Source organism: Xenopus laevis, chromosome 8L (genome assembly GCF_017654675.1).
Source record: "Xenopus laevis strain J_2021 chromosome 8L, Xenopus_laevis_v10.1, whole genome shotgun sequence".
Classification (NCBI taxonomy): Eukaryota; Metazoa; Chordata; class Amphibia; order Anura; family Pipidae; genus Xenopus; species Xenopus laevis.
The window spans coordinates 43229994-43245763 of record NC_054385.1 but is presented as its reverse complement, the minus strand read 5'-3'; the positions used below and the strand labels follow the sequence as shown (position 1 = coordinate 43245763).

General features: G+C 43.7%; 1 protein-coding gene across 2 annotated transcripts in view; it reads right to left on the bottom strand.

Moving 5' to 3' along the window:
* alg13.L (ALG13 UDP-N-acetylglucosaminyltransferase subunit L homeolog) overlaps positions 1–15770 on the bottom strand; it is a 54774-nt gene that overhangs the window by 31203 nt on the left and 7801 nt on the right. For both annotated transcript variants that reach the window (XM_041572747.1, XM_018229861.2), the window contains exons 8-11: positions 15450–15525; positions 9173–9281; positions 8491–8555; positions 6993–7093 (exon numbers count right to left, since the gene is read on the bottom strand). In XM_041572747.1, coding sequence (XP_041428681.1) covers positions 6993–7093; positions 8491–8555; positions 9173–9281; positions 15450–15525 — 351 coding nt within the window. The remainder of the gene's footprint in view (positions 1–6992; positions 7094–8490; positions 8556–9172; positions 9282–15449; positions 15526–15770) is intronic.

The window sequence follows — 15770 nt, the reverse complement described above, 5'->3', positions numbered from 1 at the left end:
CAGTCCTTTGGATTCTCTTTAAAAGCCGGTCTCTTTACAGTCTCTCCAAACTGCTCCAAAACAATCCACCAATATAGTAGGACCCCTGTTTGTGACCGGACAAACAGGAGGAACTCGACGCGGATAACATTTTAAAAGGAAAATAGAACAGTACAGGTTTTTATGCCTCTGAGGAAGCCGAGACCATCGGCGAAACGCGTTAGGCGATCAAGGACTACGAGATTAGGGTCGCAGTATCCCCAAGAAAGTGGACAGAGATATATACAATCTGGCAGCACCACAGAATTGGGACACAGCACCTTGTATGGACTAACTGCGATGATTTTAACAAATACATGTGAGTGCAATATTGGTTTTATTATGTTTTTTTAAAAATAAAAGCAGGACTATACTATTTTCCTTTTTAATCCTTTACTCCTCGCACTAAAACAACGGAGGGACGTGTGTAACAGGAGGAGGATCTGTGTACGGTTAAGACTATATGCTGAATTAACCCTTTGGTCTGTAAGTAGGCAATTTAACTATTCGGTGAGGGGACGGCTGCCGATAACCTTACATCCACATGTGGTTATGTGTTATATTGAAACTATAAGTCTGTAAGTAGGCACTTTAGCTATTGGTGGATCAAATCCCTTAAAGGTGAAGGAGTTTTAAAAGGATACATACTTACCAGTTTTCCTTTTTCATCTGAGTCATGGAGCAAATAGGAAAGGTGGAGGAATAGACACCCATTATAGTCTACGATCACTGGGTGATGCCACTTGAATCAAAAATACTGCACCATATTGGTTTTTAACTCTTTATTGCCACAGGCGCTGGTCCTACTATATTGGTGGATCTCTCTGTAGGGACGGGAATCCATGTGTCCACCCTATCGACTACAGAGAAATAAATTTAACAGCGAATATCAAAAAATTATGTTTTATCTGTCGTCTCTGGGTGACACAGGGAATTAATGAGGACTTAAAGCAGCCCCAAACATAGCAGGGTGGGAACAATACAGTAGATTAAGACACGTTATTGCACTACTGAGTGCAATACCTTACGGCCAAACGCGGCCACTTCGGAGGAAAGCTTGTCAAGACTGTAGAATTTAGTAAATGTATGCACAGAGGAACAGTTAGCTGCTCTGCAGATCTGATCCAGAGAGGCCGAATTGCGCCACTCCTGGGAAGCTCCCAGTGACCTTGTGGAGTGTGCTTGTAGACCTTCTGGTGGTAATTTGTCCTTAGACAGGTAGGCCTGATGGATGGTCTCTCTGAGCCATCATGCAATTGAAGTCTTGGAGGCTGTCATGCCTCGATGAGGCCTGGTCAGCAGTACGAAAAGAGCTAGAGAACGTTGAAAGGATTTGTATTTCTCAAGGTACCAACAAAGTGATCTGACCACATCTAATTGTCACTCCTTATTGTTCTTTGGTTCTGGACACACAGGATAGCACAGCAATCTCCTGATTCATATGGAACAATGATACCACTTTTGGTATGAAGGATGGCACTGTGAGTAACACAGATTTATCCTTGTGGAAGACTAGGAACAGGGGATCACACAATAGCGCACTGAGCTCCGATGAAATTGCCACCAGAAACACTCAGTGAACCACGTTCTTCTGGGCGCGAGATTGATCATCTTCAGAAATTGAGGCATCATAGGAAGGGGAGGAAAGATGTAGGCTAGGTCAAACTGCAAATTCAAGAGTCATGGCATCCACTGCCATCAGATCCCGTAATGGGTGAAGAAGCTAGACACCTTGCGAATGGATATGGAAGCCATTATGTAGATCTGGGGCTGACCCCAGTGTGTGTCTCAAGATCCGCAAATACGTCCAGATGAAGTTCCCATTCTCCCAGATCCAGTTGGTTTTGGCTGAGAAAATCCGCCTTCGTGTTGGACACACCTAGGATGTAGATGGAGGACAGTCTCACAGAACTGAATTCCACCCAACTCAATCTGCAGGGCCTCTGCTAGAGCTGCCTTGCTGTGGGTTCCTCTTGGCTGTTTTTGTATGCGACTGTGGTGGAGCGGTCACTTTGTACTTGTACTGACTTTGCTTGGAGCTGCTTCGACCAGCATTCGAGAGGGCTAATCTTACTGCTCTGAGTTCTAGGATGTTTATTGGTAGTTTGGACGCGGCTTGGGACCATGGACCTTGTACGGATAGATTGTTCCATGCTGCCCCTTGTAGGCTAGCATCTGACGTTATTACAGTCCAGTCCGGATTGCCCAAGATTGTCTTAGCCACCACTGAAATTACTCCCTTGTCGAGTGTAGTGGGGTAAATCTTTGAGAGAGGACCTCCTTTCCACCCGTATAAGATGTTGGCTTGGAGGTGGCGCAGAACAAATAGCACTGCCTCTATGGACGAGACCCTCAAGCCAACCTTCATTTCCAGGTGGATTGTGGGTTGTTGGCTGCAAAATAACAGACTGACCTGATCTCTTATCTGCATCTGCATGTCCTGGGTCAAGCTTACCTGCTGCCTGATGGTGTTGAATTGAGGCCCAGGAATGTCATCTGGTAGTTGGGACATAAATTGCACTTGTTCCAGTTGATGGTCCAGCCGAAGTTGTGGAGGAATGAGATCACCTTTTGAAGATCCCCTCTGCTTTTCTCCTTCGTCCTGGCTTTCAGGAGAAAGTCGTCCAGATAGGGTGTCACAGAGATTGCCTGTAGTCGTAATGACACTGCTGTTACCACCATGAGTTTGGTGAAGACCCTGAGGGGCTGATAGTAATGATTCTTGAAGGCAAATCTCAGGAAACAATGGTGAGGTGGCCATATCGGTACGCATCCTTGATGTCCAGGGACATCATTAGTTCCGGTTCCATTCCATGGATTACTGATCGTTGAGTCTCCATTTGGAATCGTACCGATCGTGCTTGTTGAGATGTTTCAGACCCAGTACCAGTCTAAATGTCCCGTCCCTCTTGGGAACCAGATTGGAGTACAACCCGGATAATCTCTCAAGACGGAGGCACTTGTATGATCACTCCATTTTGCTCCATCTTGATGATGCAATCCAGGAAGGCCTGTGCCTTAGTGGGGCTGGAGGGAACTCTGGACATGAGAAATTTTCTGAGGGGGGAAGAAAGAAAAATCCAGGTGCTCAGCTTCTGAAATTATTTTGTTGCCAAGTATCCGCCCAATGTCAGTTCCACACCCCCCGGGAACCAGATTGGAGTACAACCCGGATAATCTCTCAAGACGGAGGCACTTGTAAGATCACTCCATTTTGCTCCATCTTGATGATGCAATCCAGGAAGGCCTGTGCCTTAGTGGGGCTGGAGGGAACTCTGGACATGAGAAATTTTCTGAGGGGGGAAGAAAGAAAAATCCAGGTGCTCAGCTTCTGAAATTATTTTGTTGCAAAGTATCCGCCCAATGTCAGTTCCACACCCCCCGGGAATTAAAGCAACCTGCCCCCCTATCAGATGCTGCTACTCCAGAGGGAGTGCCCAGTCAACCTGAAGCAGGCTTGATGCCTGAGAGCTTGTTGTGGAATTTGCTGGTTTTCTATGCTGGACCCTTGTCAGCTGGTTTTGACAGAAATTGAGAACTTTTAGGAGGGCCGTTTTATCTTGCAAGTCATCCACTTTGGCCACGAAACAAAATTAACCCTGTTTAGCCAATGTAGACAACCTGTTCTTGGTCTGGGGAAGGAACATGCCCTTTCCCCCTGTGGCCTGAGAAATCATAATTTCTAGTTTTTCCTCCAAAGAGCCATTGTCTCTTGAAAGGAGAGTGGTAAGGGACTATCAACCAACTTTTAAGCCATATCGTTCTGCGAGTTGCTACCGAAATTGTGGACATGCGAACTGTAATTTGTGCGGCGTCCACAGCAGCGTCACACAGATAGGCAGGCTGAGGCTTTTGCGATAAGACGGTGCTGATGACATGAGGTCAGATCTGGGTATTCCCTCTTGAATGTCTGAGCAAGTATTGAGACCATGCCTGTATAGCCCTGGCTACCCAGGTAGAGGCCAGCACTGGATAAAGGAAGGGTTGATCCGGCCGATGAATAAACCACTCTCAGGAATCCCTTGAGACGTCTGTCAGAAGGGTCCTTGAATGCTGCCGCATCCGTGACTGGTAAGGCTGTGGGGATTTGGATAATCTAGATACCGGAGCATCAACTGTTGCTGGCATTGACCCTTTGTCTACCAATTCCTTAGGAAAAGGATAGGATTTGGAAAATTTCCAGCCTGAAAACTTCCTCTCTGGAGAATTCCACTCCTCTTGTATTATGCCAAGGAGTTCATGTGATGGGAAACATAAGAGGATTTGTGCAGTCTCTTGAACAGACTCACAGCTTGTGTTTGCTGATTTTGAGTACCTCCAGTACAATTGTCAATATCATGCTGCACATAGTGGACCTTGGTCTCACCATCATCATTCTCCTTCCCTTCCCCTGAAAAAACGTCGGATGGAGGGAGCTCTCCCTCAGAGTGTGAGGAGTCTGCTCCTGCTGATTAGCCGTTAGAGGCAGTATAGTGGACAGTATCCCCCTTTGAGCTTTCTGGCCTCTTGCGTTTGCTGCTGGGTTTTTGGCTCAGTTTAGCTAGAGCTTTGCCCAAGTTATCGGCAATGGAGGGTAAGACAGGGACTGTGAGAGAATGAATCAAGTATCAGGGGCTGCGTTGGGGGGGGGGGGGGGGGGAAGGCTACCAGTGGAAACCGCGAGTATGAAGGCAGAGTCGACATACTCACTTTTTACCCCTTACCAGACAGACTGTCTACTCTCCCTACCCGGGATGCAGGAATGTCTGGAGAGGTCAGTATAGCCCTCCCAGGCTAAGAGAGGACCCTGGTAGGCTCTTCCCATGAAGGAGGCTCACCATAAAGGAAGCAGGTAGCCCTGCTCCTGGTGTCACCCCACGAGTCAGCACTGAGCTGACATCTTCTTTAATGAGGAATGTCCATCCTCCTAGGAAGCAGGACACTTGAAAAACTGAATGGATTGGTGCTGCTACACAGCAGTTTGTTTATATGATGTATAGTAGTGTTTCTGAAACAAACACACCAGTTTTACCAGTGCAGGGCAGCAGTAAATGATATTTTCATTCATTTAAAACTTTAATTTTTTGGTGTTACTGTTACTTTTTAAGCCGGAGTACCTGGCACGGTCCTTAATTAATTATTCCAAGTGTCCTGCCTCCTGGAGGGTGGAGCTTAACCCATTCGTTCCATGTCCCCTAGAAATTACTTGCAAATGTAACTGCTATTAAATGCAGTTTGTCTCATACATCTCTCTTCTTCTGCTTTCCCTGATTACTCTTATAAAACTGTGCTTTAGTTGACTTAAACGTTTAAGCTTACCTGCAGCCAAGACTCCAGTTCCCACAATGCCTCGCATGTTCTGAGATTTACAAGCCTAAGAATGAGAATAATAGAAGCGTGTAAGGCATTGTGAGAATTGGAGTCTTAGCTGAAAGAAAGCCAGTTTCTGATAAACTATTTCCGTAGTCAAACAACAGCATTACCAAATGAGAATAGATGGTTTCAGCTGTAACTAATTTTTAACTGATGCAAATTCAAGTTGCTTACAATTACATATATTTATAACGAATATTGATTATTATTAGGTAGGACATCCTCAGTAAATATCAGCAGTAGATTTAGAAATCGTGCAAATCTGCAACATGGACTTCTAATGATGCTAAACCAGGTTTGGACTGGGAAGGAAAAAAAAAAAAAGTATCAATGCAGCTAGGAAAGGAGAAACTATATATGTAAATGATAGCATTTATGTGAAAACACGGCTAGTTGCACACAGCATGGGGGGCAGAGGGGGCTTTGCGGATGCCCCCCATTTTTCCTTTCCCAGCTGCATTATGATATTTTTTTCTTCTCAGGGCCACGACCCGGTGCAGGGAGGGAGCAGCGGCAATAGCTTCAGGCAGGGAGCAGGTCAAAGCCAGGGCCATCTGTTTTTTCCCGGCATCCCACCATCCCAGTCCGAAACTGGTTGCACATCTTTAAACGTCATGTTGCATTATGATTTTAGCTTGTAGGTCTACTTTGAGAGAAAGCCCAATTAAAGGAAAACTATACCCCCAAAATGAACACTTAAGCAACAGATAGTTTATATCAAATTGAATGACATATTAAAGAATCTTACCAAACTGGAATATATATTTACATAAATATTGCCCTTTTACATCTCTTGCCTTGAACCACCATTTCGTGACTCTATCTGTGCTGCCTCAGAGATCACCTGACCAGAAATACTACAACATTAACTGTAACAGGAAGAAGTGAGGAAGCAAAAGGCAGAACTCTGTCTGTTAATTGGCTCATGTGACCTAACATGTGATTTGTATGTGTGCACAGTGAATCTTACGATCTCAGGGGGCGGCCCTTATTTTTTAAAATGGCAATTTTCTATTTATGATTACCCAATGGCACATACTACTAAAAAAGTATATTATTATGATAATGGTTCATTTACATGAAGCAGGGTTTTACACATGAGCTGTTTTACTCAGTATCTTTTAATAGAGACCTACATTGTTGGGGGGGTATAGTTTTCCTTTAAGTAACAGTAAAATATATGTTCAAGCAAGCTTTCTTCTTAGCTTTATTGGAAGCCTTTTGGAACACCTGGTTTCATTATATACGTGATATTTTCCTTTGGCAGTTTATCCAGTATCCAAAATGCTCGGGACCTGTGGTTTTTCCATAATTTGGATCTCTATACCTTAAGCCGGCTTAAAAACATTTAAACATTAAATAAACCCAATAAGATTATTTTGCATTTAACATGGATTCATGCAGCTGAAGTACCAGAGAACAAGGTACCGTTTAATTATTATAAAAGAAAAATGATACCATTCATATAAATCAGAAAGGTTTGTTTAAAATGGAATCTATGGGAGATACTTTAGCCTTCCCTAAATTTGGAGATAGATATTAAATCTTAGAAAATTAAAGAACTATGGGGAAATATAGCAACGTATCCAATATTTTTTTTAAGGTCTATAAAACCTACTTACTTCTCAGCTAGTTCTTCAATAAAGACTGTTACAGAGTTGCTATCTTGCCCAACTTCTTGAATATGAGCATTGTAATATCTTCCACCTGGTTCCAAGCGTACCTAGGAAAAGTATGACAGAAAATAAAAGCAATTTAAAGTACTATATAAACAGGGCAGGTATACAAATTTATGGTAAGGTAACATTATGAACATTATTGGCATCTCAAAGTTCCCTGAACTATGCATTCAGGCGTATACAAACAATGAAACAAACACTGCTGCAATGTTTATATAATATATGTATATACACACACACACACACTCCAGTATTACGTAAGCATTGGTATATGATTAAAACTGCATGTTGTAAAAAAAGTCACCCCTCTGATCAACTTAGGTTTATGGTATTGGAAACTATACCCCCTTTGAAAAGGGGAGGTGAACGAGAATTTAACTTAAAAGGGGAGAGGTTTGGTAGATCAATAAACTTAAGTCGTTATATCCAGTGGGTTTAAATAAAATTATGATTTGTTTTTAGGTTTGTAATTTTTTGTAGAAATGATATAGTGGACTGTATAGATTGTCATATAATGCAATTGATAACTATGGTTACGGAGAATTGTTCTGAGATCCCTTCCAGCGTTTCCCTTTAAATGCATTTGTTATGGCTTGATAAAGGGCACATAATATGTCTGAAACGTAGCATATGGGATTCTTTTAATATACTTAGTCAGCAATTTGAAACCCGTGTGGTGCTTCTGTCTTATTGTAAATATATCTATGATTTAGGGGGATGGGACTGAGCACCGGGACTTTGAGTTTCATGTTGCTGAAGGTATTTTTTCCATTAGAGGCATTTTGAAGTTTTAGACTGTTTTATACTGCTAGGCAGATTTTCAGCATTAGTACTAGACAGGGTCATTACAGTGAAAATATAGTGCACAGTTGTACGTTTTATTTTTAAATATATAAAGTCCTCATGCTTTGAACGTCATGTGTAAATCTTCTGTCCCTTACATATCTACCAACACTGGCAATTTATTTACGTCACACAAAAAATGACCAGCAACACAGATTTTTAGTGAAAATTCAAAAAAAAAAAAAAAAATACACTTGTTTAAACGTTCACAAAAAATCTGTGTTGCTGGTGTCTTTTGTATTAATCAAAACACTTGCCGTGCACCCGAGGCTAGTACTGTAGTGGTGTGCTGCCCTTGGGCTATTTAAACACACACATATGGTGCACCCGTACTACATAGATCGACAAATCATGACAATTTAGGTAAACTTTTTCACTTTTTTGAGAAAGTTAATTATTTCACCCCCCCCCCCCCCCAAATTGTACTTGCACTCAATGGGAGGACAATCAACATTTTATACTTCATACAATGTACAAGTTGAGGTAAGAGAGGCGAGGCATGATAATGAATTTCTAAATACTGCACCACCTGTAACGTACCAAGTCATATTTGTTCTTCAGGTTTCCCAAAAGAAAAAAATAAATAAATATATCGTACCTGACACTTATCACCTAAACAATAGTGTCTTCCAGCAAACACCATGAAATCGGTTTTCTGAAGTTCTATGGACAGAAATCGGAACAAATTTCTTCAGTGTTAAAATGTCCATATTTCATATTAAATGGTCATTAAAGCAAGCATTTTATAAAGGACAATGAGTTCAGTTTGAAAATTAATGTGATTTAAAATAAAGTAGAACTACAAAACATGCATGCTACAAGAACATTTGGTGGTTACTGATCACCTCTGACTGATGCAGACTGGACTACAGTTTTCAAGGTTACATGAAAAAGCAGATCGGACGCCTGTTGCTGTTTGTATAGCTTCAGTGATCACTCCCCATGTTAAGTGGAAAGTGAAAGGGGGTAATGCACTTTTGTAGTATCAGAAGTAGCTGAAAACAAACATATTGCTGCACGTGTATGAAAGGCTGGGAGGACAATTTGGGGTTTGAAAGGTAGTAATGAATTATGGGTACACGTTAAGCAAGTAATTTATTAGTAATTGAGATAATTCAGTTATGCCAAGTAACATATTTTAACAGAATGATATCTACACAAGTCTGTGCAAATCATACTAACAGACTGTCCATGATTTTGCTCAACTATAATTTAAGGTTTTTTTTTTGTTTTGTTTTTTTTAAATCTCAGCCAAACGTATGCACTTCAGAAGAACGTACCTTTTCTACTGTCTAACCAGACATCAAATTCTACATTTCTATAGATTTCTGGGTCAAGGGCCTTCAAAACCTTATATGGGAAGGGCATCTTGTTAGGATTTTCTGTGGACTGCCAAATGAAAAAAAAATATTAATTAACTTGAGCATTTTATAATTTTAATAAATATGAAATCCATTCCAAAAATCAAAGTAACAAAAACAGTTAATTACAGCTGTGCATTATTTGCCAGAGCACCAAAACCTATGCAAAAGTCAAATGCACGCTGTCTGTACAGGGTCTTTGTAAGCTCCACCAGAAACCAGATATGACCTTGCCTTAAAAGATCTAAAAGTGAACTAATTAACCTATTGTGCATATTAACATTAGAAGTATAACAACGTATTGTCTACCCTAGTTCGTAGCAAAATTATAAAGCAAAACTTTATCTTTACAGGTGAAAATGTAGTGTTATCAGTCACAATTGTGAATCAAAATTGGCACTTGACACTGACATCTTGTGGAGAAGACAAGGAACTTCAGAAAAATAAACGGTAAGAGGACATACATTTTTATACATATTCACACAAATACATATAGTTATACCCATTATCTATATCTGTATACATCGATCAGTCTGTAATCTTTTAAAGTTCCAGTTCAAAGCAATGGCGGCAGAGGAAAACCAACCAGCTCACTAGCCTCTCACTTTGAGAAAGGCTAGGGACCTAGCCGAAACGGTAGTCATTTATATTAAATATTATGATTTTTATAAGTCCTGAGAGTGCGGACCTTCTTGTAGTAGTTATGGATAATTTATTGGCACTGCACCCAGGAAAATTCAAGAAACTTTATCGAGAGTGCTGTCAACCCTGCAAAAGTGCTCTGAACTACATGTCCAGCCACAGTATGGACCCATTTCCCCACACCTGATAAAAAAAAAAAAAAAAGATTTTGTTTACTCACCATTAAATCTTTTTCTCTTCAGTCACTTGGAGGACACAGGGACAGTGGGGTACTGCTGGTACATCCAGGACACAATGGGAAAAACTAGCCCCACCTCTACTGGCTATACCCCCAGCAGGCGGAGCTTAGATCAGTTTGTTCCAAAGTCAACAGGAAAAATTTTATTAATTTAAGTGTAACATGTCTGACGGAAAAAAATTAGGGCCTCAGTCCAGGGAGGAAAGCCCTGTGTCCCCCAAGTGACTGAAGAGAAAAAGATTTAACAGTGAGTAAACAAAATCTCCTTTTCTCTAAGTCATCTTGGGGGACACAGGGACAGTGGGGACGTACCAAAGCTGTCCCCTAAATCCTCCGGGTGGGAGAGTGAGGCTTAGGTGGAAGTAACCACTGCGGCTTGAAGCACCTTTCTGAAAAAAGCGAGTGTCAGAAGCCGCAAAGGTATCGAAATGGTCGAATTTTGAAAAAGTGGACAGATGTCCATGTAGCTGCCTTGCACAGCTGTTCTGCTGATGCTTGGTTCCTGAACGCCCAGGACGTAATCATCCCCCTAGTAGAGTGGGCTTTGAGTCTAGCTGGTGGAGTTTTGCCACGTAGGCTCGCTGAACTCGCTTGCTTAATCCAGCGTGAAATGGATGATTTTGTGGTCGCCTCTCCTCGGTGGGGGCCTGAAGGAATAACAAGTAAGGAGTCCCCCTTACGAATGTCCTGGACTCTGTGCAGGTAGAACTTTAGAGCTCTAACAGGATCCAGGGTGTGTAGAGCCTTCTCCTTAGGATTGGAAGGTGAAGGGCAGAAGGTCAGTATTGTAATCTCTTGGTTCAGGTGAAATTCACCAAAGATGGAATAGTGCGTAGGACCGCCCTATCATAGTAAAAAACAAGGAAAGGTCGTTTGCATGACAGTGTGCAGAGTTCCAAAACACGTCTTGCAGAGGCAACAGCCAGAAGGAAGACAGTTTTCGAGGTAAGCCAGAGAAGTGGTACAGATCCTAATGGTTCAAAAGGAGGCTCTTGAAGGGCTCGTAGGACTAAAGGTGAGGTCCCATAGAGGAACTGGTGCTCGAACTGGAGGAGCCAAATGTGCTACTCCTTGCATAAGAGTCTTGACATCAGGTAAAAGAGCGAGTCGTTTCTGAAAAAGGACAGATACAGCAGACTTGTGACTTAAGGGAGCCAAGGGATAGACCCGTGGATAAGCCCGCTTGCAGGAACTCCAGGATGTTAGCCATGGAGAAACGTTTGAACTGTGTCTTGTGATGTACGCACCACTGGTGGTAGGTGGACCAAAGTCTATGATAAGTCTTTGCTGAGACAGGCTTTCTGGCTGCGCACATGGTGTTAGCTACTGCCTTGGAAAACCCCTTCTGGGTTAGGATTTTGGTTTCAAGAGCCATGCCGTCAAATTAGGATAGGATTTGGGGCAGGGTCCAGGGCTCTGTCGCGGACATGTTGAGATGGTCTGTGTACCAGGAGCGCCGAGGCAATCTTGGTGCAAGGAGGATGAGAGTGGTCTGCTCTCATTGAAGTTTCCTGAGAGTCCTGGGTACAAGGGGCAGTGGTGCAAAGGCATAAGCCAGATGGAAGTGCCATTTGGCTGTTAGAGCATCGGCTGTTATGGCTAGTGGATCCCTGTATCAAGCTAGAAAGGCTAGGACCTTGCGGTTGTGCCTGGTAGCCTTAAGATCCTCCTCTGGGGTGCCCCACATCTGTGTTCTCGTGGAAGATCTCGTCCTTCAATGACCACTCTCCCGGGTCTAGGGATTGTCTGCTTATATAGTCTGCGTCCCAGTTTAGTAGCCCTGGGATGTAAATGGCTTACAGATGGGCCTGGGGAGCTTCGGCCCACTTGAAAATGAGGTTGACTTCATCTAGTGCTCCTCTGCTTCTTGTGCCCCCCTGGTGATTGATGTTGGCCACTGCTGTGGCATTGTCTGACTATCTTTATAGCCTGACCCTGTAGAATCTGCTGCCAATGGATTAGGGCTAGACGGATTGCATGGATCTCGAGCAGGTTGATCTGTAGTTTCACCTCTCATGAGTTCCACTGACCCTGAGCAGAGCGGCCCTCGAGAACTGCGCGTCCATCGTGAGAATGCGCCATTTTGGTCTGCTGACCACAGTTTCATCCAAAGTGATCTGCGGGCTGCTACAGAGAGTGCCAATGATCTGCTGATGACCTGAAGTGCATCGAGTGAAGCCTCATACATGTAATCATTTGCTTCCTTAATTTGGGAAGCCCATTGAGAAAGCTCATGGCAGGGTACCCCGGAGTTAATGGCTGTATGGAGTAGTCTGAGGAGTCTGAACAGGACTGGGCTGCCCTTCTGACCCATGCCATGGTTAGGACAGGTCATAGAGCGGTACCTGAAGCCGAGAACGTGGAGCGTAGAAGGCTCTCTAGTTTCTTATCCATCGAATCTCTGAAGGATGAAGCGTCCGGGACAGGAAGAGCGCTGTTCTTTGAGAGCCGGGATACCGGCAGATCAACAGAAGGTGGCATTGACCACTTTTCTGTAAGCTCATTGTGAAATGGATAGAGCTTCTGAAATATTTTATTTGTTTGAAAGCGTCTCTCTGGAGTATCCCATTCCTGTTGTATGATCTGATCAAGTTGAGAATGAGAAGAGAAAACAGGTGAAGCCTTACTATGACATTTGAACAGGCTCTTTGCTGTGTCAGATGATGCTTCTGGGTCTTGAAGATGAAGCGTTTCAAGTACAGATGTAATTAAAGCATCTACAGAATTCTTGTGCGATTCCTCACCCTCTGTCGGATTCCGATGAAAGCTCACCTTCTGAGCGATCAAAGTCCTCTCTGGAATCTGGTAAAGATGGTGAAAAAAATCTGGGAGGAGAATCGCTCTCTTCCTCGGATGGAGAAGGAGCTCTGCATTTAGAAACTCCCTTTTGGCTTGTCAAGACAGGACAGCAGTTTGTCCAGTGACTGGGCTAATTTTGGTATTCCGGAGGCTAGCTGTGATGCCCACTCTGGAGTGGAAGGTTGCCTATGTGGTGGAGAATCTTTGTGCAGAGATGGTGACGCCCATTGACAGTCTTGGTTTTCCTGGGGAGGAGCAGAAGCTAAATATCTTACTTGGGCAGTAGGTGCCACCCTGGAAAAAGGCCCATCACCAGATCCCTCAGACACCGGTAGGACAAGGCAATATGAGAGAGCGAGAGAGATATATATATGTATTGGACTTAGCTCAACCGTGCTGTAAGGCCAAAGGGGGGGCCAGCAGAGGAGGCTGTCTGTAAAGGTGCGGCTAATACCAATTCCTTGTCTGTAAAGAAGCCTGCTACCGCTTCTCCCAGAACTTGGGCGTGTCCCCAGAATAGTCACCAGTGTACAGTGTAAACACTACCGAGGAGACTTGCCCCGCTGTTTGTGAAGCTCAGGAGGCCAGGAGAATCTGCCATTGAACTTGTATATGCACTCCAGTGCGGGAAACAAAATGGCAGCTGCGACTGAGGGAGCGAGCTGAGATGTGCGAGAACAGGGCAAATGGTGCCAAAGAACTTGCGCGGCCCAGTTTTGTGTCAGCGCTCTGTCTCGGAAGCAACAGTGAGTTGCTGGCCCCAGACCTACTCGCTCCGCATCTCCATCCCGTGCCCATTAAAACCACTGCCACCTCTCTCACAATGCGTCGGTCAATGCGCCCCGTTTTGCATAAACACTCCCCCCTTTGCAGGCTCTAATGCAGTACCCTGTGCGTACCAGGTGGGGAGGAAGAGAGAGGGATAGGCAGGGTCGCACAATTGCTGAGTAAAACCAGCAATGCAATAGTGCTAGTGTGGGGGAAGGGGAATAGGCCCTTTAGGAGACAGACCTCTCTCCCCATATGCAGGGAGAGGAATATGAGAGGAGAGCAGGGCAGCACAGAATATACTTACTGTGTCCTGTACGTTCTCCTCTGTCCTCCGGCCAGTAAGTCTCCACCTACAAAAGGGGAGACCAGTATGAGACTGGGTGGTCTTTAATAATTAGGGCCCCCTGGAGGCAGGTCCCTACGTTGGGGAATGCCTATGGGTATCCTCTGCTGAGTGTAGAGGGCCTGGGCATTCCCTGGTGTCAAGCAACTGACAAAAATGAAAAAAATAAAATAAAAATTGAGAGCGTAGATTTAATGTCCTATCCTCCTGAGGACACAACTAAAACTGATCTAAGCTCCGCCTGCTGGGGGTATAGCCAGTAGAGGAGGGGCTAGTTTTTCCTAATGTTGTGTCATGCCCTCCTGGATGTACCAGCTATACCCCACTGTCCCTGTGTCCCCCAAGATGACTTGGAGAAAAGTAGATTAGTGGGGTTTCCAGCCACCATGTCTAACCAGCTGTAGTGGTGTGCTCCCCTTGGCCTATTTACACACACATATATGCGTGCACCCACACTACATACATAGACAAATCATTACAATTAATTTAGGTCAACTTTTTCATATATGACTTCTTGGCCCCATCGGCCATGGCTGAGCAGCAACATACGCATTTAAACCATTCTGGTCCTGACATCAAATGTGCATGCTTCAGGTCACCATAGAGATAGTGAAAGTCAAGTAGTCAGGAATGGCAGTAGTAAGTAGTGACACTACTCTGCTTTTATTATCAAGTATTATAGAGCAGGGACATACTGGGGAGAATTGATGGTGCAGTTCGGTATCAGGGCATCTTTAGGAGTGCTAATATGAAGGGGTGGATCTTTCTCTTTGGCTTCTGGTTGCTGACTCAGCTGGATGTTTCCAGGGAGCCTGGGTACAACAAGGCACAGTAAAGCCATTCTGCCTTAGAGGGACCAATACCTCTAGATAAGATAAATCGGGGAGCAGGGACTCTGTCAATGAGGCCTGCTAGAGATAGGATACTACCTGTAATAGTACTCTCTAGGAGAGTAAGATAGGTAGGTTAAGTAGCAAGAGCAGCTGGTGTCCAACTAGGAGGAATAGCAAGGAGGTAGCTCTCCCCTCAGGCAACACTGGCCTGTAGTACAAGGACAAAGCCTAATAGGGAATTAGGGCTAGTGTGTTCCCTGATCCACTGTGTGGGGATACAGGTCATGTGCGGAAATCCTGAAGGTGTATCTATTCAGTGCTGTCTTTGAGGGACATGTGATTATCTGCTGGTGCTTTTGGGGTTACAGGCAGACAAGGAAACAGTTTGGTCAGAACTGACTGAATTAGGCAGGTAATATACTACTTATAAAACTCTGAAGCACAGCAGCACCCTTAGTTCATAACTAATTTGGCTTAAATGTATGCAAAACAATCTTTTTAATAAAATGTATAAGATAGAAAATTTATTTTAGTGATCTCACTATTTACTCAAAAAAAAAAAAAAACGACCTTTGCGTCATCTGTGGCTTGTCTGGATTTGTCATCCGAGGCATTTTCCCCACCTTTTACATCCCAATCTTTAACCCTACACAAGAAAAGAAAAAGCAATCAATGTTCCTTTACAAGTGAGCATCATCAAATTAACAACTTGGCACTACAACAAACAGATGTATATTTAAAAACACATTCTATTGTTTCTTTGGTTTCAACCTGCAGAAGGGCAAGAGGAACACCAGCTTCTTGCCGCTTCCTTATCTGCCAATGCACTTCACAACTGCCAACAAAATATAATTAGCAGTTGGACTTTTTTTGAGGCAGTTCATCTAGGAT